Source organism: Castor canadensis, chromosome 7, assembly GCF_047511655.1.
Source record: "Castor canadensis chromosome 7, mCasCan1.hap1v2, whole genome shotgun sequence".
In the NCBI taxonomy this organism is placed as follows: Eukaryota; Metazoa; Chordata; class Mammalia; order Rodentia; family Castoridae; genus Castor; species Castor canadensis.
Genome location: NC_133392.1, coordinates 1,038,123 through 1,050,475, shown reverse-complemented (window position 1 = coordinate 1,050,475; position 12,353 = coordinate 1,038,123). Strand labels below are relative to the sequence as shown.

Here is a 12,353-nt window from a genome sequence, read left to right as displayed (position 1 = left end):
ACAGAGTAACCCCCATCAGATTATGCTGAGGCCATACTCTGCTGGCCACACAATACTTGCCAGAGCTGCAGTGGACAATGGACAAATGGGCAGGGCTAGTTTGCATGCAGCAGCCCCTGTCCAGTGAAATCAGCACAGAACTCCAGCTGTCTGGGAGGCAAAATCTACATCATTTAGGAAGGAGCCACATACGCGCCGCACCTGCAGTGTGTGTGCCCGGTGGCTCCCTATAGGACAGATCCACCTGGGTCCTGCCCAGGAAGAGGGCATTGTGTTTCCAGTAGTTCTGGAATGGACACATGGTGGGGAGGAGGAGTGGGTACCAGCAGGTACCCAGCTGGGTTTCTGTAGAGTTCCTTCCATATCCTTCTTCCTCCTGTTCTGCCTTCTGACCTGGTGGTCCTGGAAGGTCCCATTCTGTCTTTCCTGGGTGTTACTTATAGAAGCTTTCTGATCCTGACAAACTCCTTCCCTCAGGCTGGCAGGGTAGGAGCCACCTCTTTCAAAGAGATAAGGTGCAGGTGGGGATGGGTCCTGAATTGTGCCCCGGCCTCTGTCCCCAGCATGCACTGAGGAACCAGCTGCTGTGGGTCTCTGGCTGTTGTGTGGGTCTCTGACTGCTGTGGATGTCTCTGGCCACTCCATTCCCAACTGCTGCCTCTTTCCTCCCTGAAACTTGAGAAGAAAAGCAGGTGTGCTGCCTGGTGCTTAGCTGTTCTGCTGGTGACAACCATAATCTGCTAGACCCCATGTCACAGAGGAACTATAGAGCCAACTGTTCACAACCAAGAAATTCTTCCAAACAGCATATAACTCGTGGAAAGACATTACTCATGCAGGCTGGCATAGTGGCACATGTCTGTAACCCTAGCTACTTGGGAGGCAGAGATCAGGAAGGTCTCAGTTTGAGGTCAGCCTGGGCAGAAAGTTGACAATACCTCTATCTCAACAAACACCTGGGCGTGGTGGTGCATATCTGTGGTCTCAGACGTATAGGAGGCTCACAGTCTAAGGCTGGCCCTGGGAAAAAAGTGTGAGACCCTATCTGAAAAATAATTAAAGCAAGAAACGGTTAGAGGAGTGACTCAAGTGGTAGAACACCTGCCTAGCAAGCATGAGGCCCTGAGTTCAAACCCCAGTACCACCAAAAAAACCCCAACCAAACAAAATGAAACCCAAAATACCACCACCACCACCACCACCAACAACAACAACCAAAACACCCCAAACAAAGAAACAAACAAACATATAAGGAAAGGACTGGAAGGTAACACTTCTCGAGGACAATTCAGGATGATCTCATAGGCCCTGCGTCATATCAAGACTTTCCCTGTCCACCCTCCTGTCCATGTGTGCCTGCCTGAGACCATGTTCAGGCATGTGTTTCTCTTGGCCAAGGACAGGGCTTAGAGGAGGGGCTACTGTGTGACTGCACCCTGCCCTGGCTGAGAGTGGTCTTTGTGGTCAGTGATAAGCAGGAGGCCCCTGGAGACACAGTCCAGGCCATGGGGTCTCCTGCTAAGCCTTTGGAGATGCTGGGGAGCACTGTGGAGTGCTTGGCCGACTGAGGCCTTTGTCTGTAGAGATTTCTCTCCTGCCCACATAGCCTCTTTCTGAGGGTCTTTTTCACAGTGAGCATAGTCCCTGGGTCAGGAGCATTGTGGACCGGATGTCCTGTGTGGTCAACCGGCCATAGGATGTGTGCAGCTGGCCTTGTTAGGTTTTGAGGCCCATGCACCATATCTTGAGTTTGGCTGGAGTCTGGGTCTCGATCTGCTGTGAATATGGGGAGGCAAATTAGCCACAGACATAGGCTACTAGACGTCATATGGAAGCTCAGTGTGGACTATCTTCAGGCTAACAGAGCAAGCAGTCTCCCCCTGTGCCCTCAATCACCCGCTGGATGCTGCAAAAGGTGGCTCCTGCTGGGCTTGGTGTGCTCGAGGCTTCAGTGCAGTTGGGGCTAGGCCTAAGTGCTGCAGAGCAGGGCCAGCCCAGCCAGGGGCACCCAGGCCCCTGGACGCTGTGACGGCACCCCTCACCAGTGCTGTTGGGATGTGCTGCATGTCCCTTCGCTGCATCCTAAACGAAAGTCCAGATGTGTGTGCACAAAAACTGGGCTTGTATATGTGACACCATTTATTTCTTTTTTGTGATGTCATCTCTGGCTAAACGTGGATTTCCTCTCCTGTCACTACTGTCCCTGTGACTCAAACAGCACACAATTGGCTGACACCCAGTCCCCGTGGAGCTTTGCTATTGTGGGATATTGCTGAAATGGCTTCAGAATGGACTGTGGGAAGTGAAGCATGGAAGAAGGATCCCTTGTTGGGATGTATCCACTAGAAATCTGACCCCAGGCCTACAAAATCCCTGTTATCAGGAGTACATACTGTGTTGTCACTCTGCGGAAATGTAACATACATGAAAAGCGAAAAGATTTGTAAGGTTTTGGAAACACTTGAAGGTGATGGCATGCATGGGGACCATGACAATAAAGCCTGTCCTCTGTGTGACTGTACCTACAGTGTGATTTACACCTGCTGCGGAGAGCACTTGGGCCATCCTGACAGTGCTCTGGCCAACAGCATGGCAGAGGTGACACCTCATGACTTTTGAAGCTGGTCCAGAGGCCTCTGTGGTTTGAGGAAGGCAGGCCACTGCCAGGGCCATGTGGAGCACCTGGATCAGGGATGGAGTAGCTGAGCCCCCAGCCTGGTGCTGATGTGAAAATGGGTGTTGGGAGTGACACAGCTGCCATGCTCCATTCCTACCTGGAGGCCCTTGAGCTTGACGGGGTGGTTCTCAGGCAAGTTTCCCTAAATAATCTATAAAGTGTTAAAGGCATTTTCCCTGACATTCAGCAATTGAATACTGAAATTGCTTTGGAGGAGCAAAGAGTGAAGAACAGCTAAAACTGCTGAAGAAGGATGAGGTGGAGCTTCTGCCAGCCAGACCTTAGGCTTCTGTGCGGTGGGCAGATATGCTGGGCAGGACTCCTGGCCAAGCCACCTCTGTTTCCTCAGGTGCATGGGATGTGGTGCTGTGGGCTGAGCAGACCTGGGTTCCTTTGTTGGGAAGATGGAGTTGTATCCTGCTTCACAGCCCACGTGATCACTCCACCCTGTGCCACGTGGCTGCTCCCTCTCTGTCAGAGCGATTTCCAGTTGTATTGAAGTAAAACTTTAAGACTAAGATCTGGGAGAATATCTTCATGGCTTAGGACAGGAAGGGCTTTCTTTAAAAAGGCACAGAGGGCACCACTTAGAAAGGTGAAGCTGTGCAGAATTAGCACATTGTGATGGACGGTACTCTGTCACTGGCAGAAATTAGTGTCCAGAAATGTCAAGATGCCTGCAAACCAGTAACAAAAGGAAGATGTGCAGCTGGAGGAGCGGGCATTTAGCCCAGGGAAGGACATGCAGGGATGTGGCACCTGAACCCCAGGAGGGCAGGGGTCCTACCCCACTGCGTGGGCCCCTCCCTATGCTGTGCCTTGTGTGCCTTGCTTGCCTTAAGCAGCAGTTACCTCGAGAAGACTGAGAAGCAGTAACGTTGTCACTTAGTCCTGGGCTCTGACCACTCCTGGTGCTCTGTAGGTTCCAGTTTTTATCTGGGTTCTTTTCCCTCAGCTGAAGAACAAATCAGCTGCTGATGATTTTTGCAGCTTTTGTTGGTCTGAAAAGGCCTTTATCCCCCTTTTTGAAAGCTTCTTTGTTGGGGATGAATCCTCGCTTGTTTCCTACACTACTTCAAGGGTGCCGTTGCATTGTCTTCTGTGCTGCATTGTTTCTGACCAGAATTTGGCAATTGTTCTTATCTTAATTTTCTTGTATATGAGGTGCTTCTCCCCCACCCTCCACCCCTGCTAGATTTTGTCATTTGTAGCTTGTTTGCAGCAACTTGGTTGTGTTGTACTTTGCTTTGATTTTCTTTATTTCTGTTCACATTTGGAAAATGTTTATCCACTGTTTCTTTAATTACTGCTCTTCTTCACTCCGTCCTCGCTTGTCCTCAGATTTGGTGTCCTTGTGCTGCCCACAATCTTGTCTTTTCCCGGTCCCCTCTGGCTCAGGGTGGGAACCACTTTGAGAGCCACTGGTCTGCTCTCCGGTTTGCCATTCCAAGTCCATGGAGTGAAAGCATTTTATTTCTGATGCTGTAGTTTTAGCTTCAGAAGTTTTGTGTGCCACTTCTGATGTGATACAGATGTGACTCAGTGTTTGGTATCTGTGTCTCGTCCCCCTCAAAGCACCTTGAGGTCTGCATTCGCCAGCAGCCAGGTTACCTGAGGGTCCACTGAAGTTTGTCAAGGCCATGGTCCTGCCTGCCTTTGCTGACTCACTTTTGTTTCTTATCAGGACCCCTTCTCTGACACATAGATAGCCAGGTTATGGTGTGGTGCCTGCTGCCTGCCTCCAACAAGGGTGGTGGCCCCTGGCCTCCCAGCTGAGCCCTGGGTATGCTGAGCTTCCGCTCTGGCCTTGCTTTCTAGGGCCCATGGTGAGGGCCTCTGCTTTAGGCTCTGGCAGTGAGGAGCAGTAAGGGCTAGAACCACATGGCGATGCTGTGCTCCTGGGGCTCCTTCCTTCATGGAAAACCCATGGCGACTGTCACTGCCCTTACTTTTGTCTGCAGTGGGACTTCCTGGCTCTGGGGTATGATTGTGGGTGATGGCTTCCACCTGTGCAGATCCCACTTCTACCTTTGGTCAAACATGAGCAGCCCCCAGACCCCACAGACTTGGGGACACACTTTCTTGGTGTGTGTTCTTGGGTGAGTTCTCAGTGTCCCCACCACAATGTCTCCATTCCCAGGAGGCCACAGACTCTAAGCATCTCAGAGGCTGCATGGAGACAGGAGCCTGAACTGAGCAGCCTCACCCTATGCCCTGAAAACATAAGTGGGCCTCAGTTTCTGCCTTTGCTCTCCCCATCTTCCCCCATTTTGTTCCACAGTAGACTGGGGAGGGTTTGGGGTGATATGAAGATTCATGTTTGAACTACATACTTTGCCTCTTGGCATCTGTTGAGGGGCTGGGCACACTCACTGCACCTGTTCTTTTCCTCCCAGGGAGCTGCTGTCAAGTGATGCAATGAAAGAGTACAGCAGGGCTCGCGTCTACCTGGATGAGAACTACAAATCACAGGAGCACTTCACGGTGAGCTCCCAAGCCATGGTGTGAGCCCCAGGCAAAGGGAGCCTGGTCTTGCCCTGCTGCTAAAGGCACAGTAAGAGTTGGCTGCACACTCGCTCTCACTAGCACACTGTGACCAGCCTGAATTAAAAGATCACATCCTGCAGCCTGTTGGGTGGTTTGAGCCACTGTGGCCTGACATGGAGGGCAGCGTGGCACACATAGGCATGTCAGGGTTGCCTTGTCAGCTGGTGTGGACAAAGCCCAGGTGGGAATCGAGATATGGATGGCCAAGGGAGGAAGGTCCTTAGCTTTGGGATGTGTGAGAATAGAGGCAGAATGCAGGATCTCCAGGCTGGTAGAGATGAGAAATTGAACTGGAACCTGAGCTGCTCTCCAGAGCTGTTGTGCCAGCAGCCCTGCTGGACTTGGCTGTTCCTTTGTGAGCCCTGAGCAGGTCTCTGAAGTTCTGGTTTCCTTCAGCTTGCCCAATTGGGCAAGCACACAAGAATGGGATGGAGCCGCTATGGATCTCGGAAAGACCTATCCCATGCCGGATGCATGGGAGGGAGTGGGAAGCTCTTCAGGGGAGATGTTCAGAGGTTTTGGGTCTCTGTTGTTGGTTTGGAGACCAGAGACTCTAGCACTATCACTGGTCTCCTGGTTCTCTGGATTGGATCAGCTTCCCTTGCTTTCTGTCCCCACATCCTTCACCTTACCTTCTTTCACAGTGTCACACTTACAGCTGCTTGTTTCTCTGTCAGCTCATCTCCTACCCAGCTACTCACTTGCATGGAGAGATGGTACACGTGGACTGGGTGGGCAGGACATGATATAAGCTCACCCTGGAGTTAGAGAACCACTTGTCAAAGTTTCTGCCTCTAAATTTGGATGTCTAATACCAAGTAAATACCAACCTCTCGTGGCTGAGAACATCACATGCAGGGTCCTAGTGTCTGTATTTGCTGAAACTGCAGAATGCCTGCTCTCCATTGCTAGAGCCTGCTCTCACCCTTCACCTACATTTGGGGCAGCCTTGCCTCCAACTCTGCTGCCTCAAGAGGCCCAGGAGCCAGGGCCCTGATGCCCCTTCTGAGGACACAGCTCCCCTCCTCCCACTGCCTACCCTTTCTTCTTCCATCTCCCCTTCCTGCACTGGTTGCTTCCTCCCAGCTCTGGACTCCTTGTTCTTTGCATAAAAAGCAGCTCCCCTTGGTCCTCTTGCTTTCCTCTGCCAGGACCGAACTTCCTGTCTTCCTAAGACTTATGCAGATGAAAAAGACAAAAACCTTTAGAGAAAAATACACTGGTGGGAATGAACTGTAAGAGGAAAAAATGGTTGAACCTAAAGACAGCAAGAGAAACTGTTCAAAATGAGGCACAGAGAAAAGGCTTGAAAACAGCTGAAAGGGCATGACTTGGAGATGTCACATGACCTGACAAATGTGTTCCTGGGAGGGCAGAGGGGATGAACCAGAGGAGCTTGGAGAAATAATGGCTGGTGCTGTTCATAATTCCGCAAAAGGTATAAATCCATCCATCCAATTATGGGCACAAGCTTCAAGCAGAATGAACACCTGAGGTCTCAGCACGATGGGCAGCCAGGTACAACAGAGACCTTGGCTGCCACCTGACCTGAGGAGTGGCCCCTGGCCCCCACCTGCCCTCAGGAGTGGCCCTTCACAGCTCTCTTTTCTGCCCTGTCGTGGCCTTGCTTCACTGCAGACATAGGCCATGGGCAAGTCCCTGTCTCACACCTCCTTCAAGTAGGAAGACCCAGGTGCTTTACAAGCAGCAGGCTGAGGGAAGAGAGTTTGTAAGCACAGGCAGGAGAGGCCAGCCATGTGGATGCTGAAGGAAGGAGTCCTCAAAATGGCACTGATTGAGAGGGGCCTCCTTATGAGGCTGGGGCATGGTGTGTGGTGTACCTTTCACTCTCCTTTGTTCGGCTGTGCCTGTGGCCTGGCATCTCTCTCCTGGCAGCATCCGCCTCATCTCTCCTGCAGCCTTGGTCCTTGTGAGGTGCCTTTATGGCAGGTTGGGTGGCTGTGGACAGCCTTGTCTGGTTGTGGTGATGGTCAGGGGTGCTCCACATCTGTCTGGAACAGATTGACACAGAACAGTAGGCACTTTACTATCCCTTGCTGTAACTAAGATCATAATAGTTGTCTTGGGGCCCTGAGTGCTGACCTCTTCGTGCCCATTCACTTTCTCCCTCTGTGTGTTTTGGTCTCTAGTGAGGACCTCTATGTGTCCTGGTAGAGAGCACCTGTACTCCTGGAGTCCTGGACAGAGCTGGCAGCTTAGGGCAGCCAGACACCACCCTCCTGCCCAGCCTGGTGCCCTCTGGTTTCAGACAGAGGGAAATTTAATCTTTGTGAGATTGATGGTACCAGAGCAGTATTTTTAGCTGAGTCCGGTTCAAATAATAGGCCATTAATTGAAAAAGGAAATTGAAATGAACTTGTCTTGTACATAAATGCTGTCATGGGCATTAATAGGGATCAGAAAATAGTGGCCTGTTTCCAGAAGCTGCTGACCTGACCTGCGCCTGCCGCATGGGGTGTGTGTGGGTGTGGGGGGGGTTCCTGGTGGTGGGGTTTGGCGTGTATGTGTGTGTGTGTGTGTGTGTGTGTGTGTGGAAGGTCCTGCTGCTCCTGGTTGGTGGGATTTGGAATGTGTTCTGGGGAGTCCTGTCCCTCCTGATGGTGGGGTTTGGGTGGATGGGGTCTTCTGCTCCTGGGTGGTGGGGAAGCCCAGGGGCTTTAAGGGATGCAGGCAACTTGCAAATGGCCTTTGCTGCCAGGAGGTGGCGCCAGCGCAGCACTTACAACCCTGATGCTCTTGCAGGAGAAGCTCCTAAGGGAATTTTTATCTTAAGTGGTGACATTAAATTTTGTGTGTTCACAAGAACCATCATGCATGGCTGTCAAAGCAAGCAGGAGGCTCCTTTGGTGTGCAGAGACCATAAAGATAGGCCTCCCTGGCTGGGCTTCCTGGGTAGTGTCCATCTCCCCAGCTCTTGTCACTGGCCAGATCCTTACCTGCTTGTTTTTTCTATGGAAAAGAAAGTCTGGTGTTGTGGAAAAGAAAGTCTGGTGTCAGAAATCTGAGCCTTCAGAGGTGCTGCCAGCCTGGCTTGTTACGGTGTTAGCACTGGAAGGTCTGGGTCCCTGTCCTGTTCCTGGGATGTGTTTGAATGTCTCCACAACTTGGACTGAGGATGCTGGCCCAGGACTTAGCATAGTAGATGTGAGCCTCAGGAGAGGCAAGACCAGCATGTGCCCTAGGGCCGAGAGTGCCTGGCCTTTCCCCTAGCAAGGACCACCCTGCGTGTGCCCACATAGGGTTGTCTTTTGTCTCCTCCGGATTCACACTAAGAAGAGCAGCCGTTTCACCTCTTCCCTGCTCTGCCTGGGAGCCTGGGATCATGCCAGCACACACAGGTGCTCAGCAAATGTGTTTTGAGTCTGTGAATGAGTGGGTCTCTGAGGCAGAGCAGCAAAGGGTTGGGATGTGGATTAAATGTGAGCACTCTCAGCTTCTCTGGAGTAGGAAAGAGAGGCACTCACACTCTGGTGTGAGTGCAGGGGATATGAGTCGGAGATATGACTGCAGGTTGTTGATGCTCAAATGTGTTTAACACCACAGACTGGGTGAGGTTCCCCAGGTCCAGCTGCAGGCAGGCAAGTCTGGGCACTCAGAATCTGGAGATGGAAAGACAAGGTAAGTTCATCCAGGAGGTAGTCTGGGAGATAGGAGGGAAACACTGGGTGAGTGGTATGGCGAAGCCACATGGCAGCCAAGAAAGCATTCCTCTGGGAGAGGCTATGGGGCAAGACAGAGGCTGCATGCCTCCTGGCACTCCCTCCCAGGTTCTGCCCCAGTCTTCTGTGTCCCAGGAGGCCCCTGAGAAGGGTAGGGAACAGCATCCAACGAAGAGGAACCCCAGCTCTGTGTATGTGTGGAGGGTGATGCTGGTCATTGTGGCTACCAGGACCTGCAGTGCCCAGCTCCTCAACAGGAGCTGGGCAACACTGTACAGGGGATGGTAGATGTGTTTGGGGTCCTGGCAGCTATCCACAGCCTAACATCCCAATCACACTTTTGTATTAGCCCAGAAGTACCAAGCTCTTCCCTGTTTAATCATCAATGAGTTGACTGAAGTCTGCCTGTGCCTGTAGTCAGTGAAGCTGCAGCCCTTCTTACAGAGGAGGGCAGTGTGTGTAACTCTGCAGCTAGTTGTAGCCAAAACTGCTGGGAAGAAGGGACTCAACAGAGGGAAGGCTGTGTTTATCAAGTGGAAGAAAGCTTCTTGGTGCCCGGACTACCGCATGCTGTGCTGTCCTCTCTGCCTTGGTTTGGGAGCCTCTGTTAGCAGCTTCCCTGTGGCTCCTCTTGTTCCTCCTAGGCACCACATAATGGGTGACCTAGGTATGTGGAGCTCACACTACAAGGGACCAGAGAAGTCATTGTCAGGCCCTACAATGCACAGTGGCTGCTTCTTGTCCATGGCTTGCTCCTGGTGGGCACCTGAAACACAGAGAAGCAAGGGACATGGGAACCTGTTGTATGATTATCTTTCTGTGAGCTGAGACCATTGCTGCCATGCTCCCAGCCCTCTGCCCTTTTGGCACCCGTGTCTCCTGCTGCTGTAATGGCCTTTCCATGGGCCCTGTCTGCCTACCTCTTTCCTCCTTTCCCAGGGAGCCCTACCCTCACCTGGAACTCTGGCCATCCCTTTAGTGAGGGGCCTCTGGCTTCCAGTGTCTTTTCTAACAGGAAATGTGCTCCTCACCCAGGGACTGTCTCCCTGCTGTCAAGTCCACTCAGTGAGGGCATGGGTCTCTGTTGCCCAGTGCAGCAGTGCAACCCAAGTGTCACAGCCCCTGTGAGCCATTTTAGTTGGTGATGGAGTCCACAGGTGAGCTCTATGTGTGGCCTCAGCATGTAATATAAAGTTGTATCTTGTTCAGAAAAGCAATTCAGACAGAGTTCAGAGAAACCTTCTTGTTAGAAGGTTGGGCTCCAAGACGGGGTCAGGCTCATCTTTAGATGGTGTCAAGGAAGGTCCCAGAGGAGGTGCCCAAACAAATTGAGCTTTGCACCTGCATGGATGGAGGATGGAAAAGTGACCTTGGGCCTGTCCAAATGGTACCTGAGCTTTGGAGGACCTGGAGGAGAGATGGTGCTGCTTGGCCCCTAAGCTGCCTCCACCAGGCCCTGTTGCAGTCCAGCCTGTCACTTCTGCTTGGGGACATGCTTTCTACTTGCAGCACTGAGGAAGACTCAGAGGACGCTCTCCAGGGGTTGGCACTGAGGTGTCCCCAGCTGAGTTTCATAGCACCCAGCCACCCAGGCTGGACGCTGAGGAAGTGCTAGGGTGAAGTTTTCCAAGGGTGTGCAGTGTCTGTTGATCAAATGCTCCAGCAGCATAGGGAATTGTGTGTCTGATTTAACTGGCCACACGGAGGAGCATAAAAAAGGCATCACTTACCTCCTGACAAGTGGGCACGTCAATAAGAGCATGCAAGCTAATGGCTATCCTATTCTGCAGTTCAGAGTGACTAAATGAGGAAGAAATAGCAAACGATTTTGTGTAATTCCCGTGTTGTCTTGCTGCAGAAGGAAAGCATCGCAACATGGGTCCTCACCCCCTTGCTGGTCACTCATCTGGTTTGGGAGGCCAGAGAGAGAGTGAGAGAAAGAGGGAGAGTGAGAGCAAGAGAGAGAGAGAGAGAGAGTGAGAGCAAGAGTGATTGACTTTGGGCCTGGCCTGGGGACTGGCCAGGGGCTCCATTCTGGTGACCCAGTATCCACCGTACTGGAGCCTGCTTATGGGATCCAAAGCCCAAGTCCAGGGCTCTAGTCCCTGCTGGGCTGCATGGCCAACCCTGAGTGACCTCTCAGAGTGTTAGCTGTTTAGGTAACATTCCTGTTCAGTAAGGAAAGATGAAATGTTTCTTTGTTTCTTTGCCCTATACCAAATGAGAGGGCACTGGCTGGGGCTGGGAGAGGTAGTGGTGACTGCCAAAAGTCCTGGTTTGAAGTGAAGATGGCTGGGACCAGGATGGGAGGATGGGTTTTCTTCGCTAGCAGGGGAGTTTGGAAGAGTCATGCCTTGATAATGACTTGAGGTTGGAGTAGAACACAAGTACAGCAGCTGAGCGAGTCCGAGAAGACATAGTCTGGGGATACCAGCCAGGACAGGAGGAGGTTTGTGAGGTGGCAGGAAGAAGTGCCTGTGACCTCCTCAGGCCCATGCCCTGCCACACTTAGCCACAGGCTGTTGAAAAGGCTGTGTGTTACATCAGAGCAGAGCAAGCCCTAGAGGGGACACATGCCGCTTTCGTGCACATGCTGCGCCCTGCTTCTCCACGGATACAATCAGACCAGCAAGGCTAATGCAGCCAGGCTTTGTTTGGGACACTCACCTGGTGGCCATCCCTGGAATGTATGTCAGAAGGGTCCTGTGGCCTGAGGCTGCAGCCGGCTCCAGGAACCCCCTCACAGTGCATGCGCACTCCTGCCAGAATTGCTGGTGGCAGGAAGTGTTTGTGATGCGCCTTCCTATACCAGCTGGCTATGGCCTGGATGTCCAGCATCACTTGTGTCTGAGGGGCTTGGTGGGAGCCTGGCCACTTTTGGTCTCCTAGGAGTCTCAGTCATGCATAGCCCATGCAGGTCTGTGAGGGTGACTTAGCAGGGGACTGATGCAGACTCCTGATGACCTTGCTGACTCCAGGACAGCAGCAAGCTAAGGCACAGAGAAAGGGAGTATTGAGGTCCACTTTTCTCTTGGAGGAGGCCAGAGCTTTGGGCCCACCAGGTTCAGCAGTGGCAAAGTCTAGGCCCTCTTCTTCGGTGCAGGGATGGCTCTGTTCCCTGGACAAGTCACAGTGTCCTGCTCAGCAGCAGGGCCTTGGGCCTATTAGGCCAGCCAGGCAGGACACATACCTGACTACTGCTCACCAGTGAGTGACTGGTTCCTCCCTTATCTCTGCACTGCACCCGTGGGATGTCTCATTCCTTCCCTTCCCATTTATGTTGCTTCTAGTCCTGCTGGGAGAGGTCCTTGCTGGAGAACTCCTGCTCTGCTCACTCCTGTGTGGGTGGCCTCCAGGAAAAGGGTCTTTTCTGCCATGTGCCATCCCCAGAAGCTGCTGCAGGCTTCTGTGGGGCATCAGGCACCTTTTCCAAGGAAACATTTGCCCTG

At 52.4% G+C, this 12,353-nt stretch overlaps 1 protein-coding gene across 3 annotated transcripts in view; it reads left to right on the top strand.

The window, feature by feature from the left end:
- The window catches only part of Inpp5a (inositol polyphosphate-5-phosphatase A), a 203,507-nt gene that overhangs the window by 86,391 nt on the left and 104,763 nt on the right, over nt 1–12,353 (top strand). For all 3 annotated transcript variants that reach the window (XM_020182976.2, XM_074078028.1, XM_074078027.1), the window contains exon 4: nt 5,074–5,161. In XM_020182976.2, the coding sequence (XP_020038565.1) occupies nt 5,074–5,161 (88 nt within the window). The remainder of the gene's footprint in view (nt 1–5,073; nt 5,162–12,353) is intronic.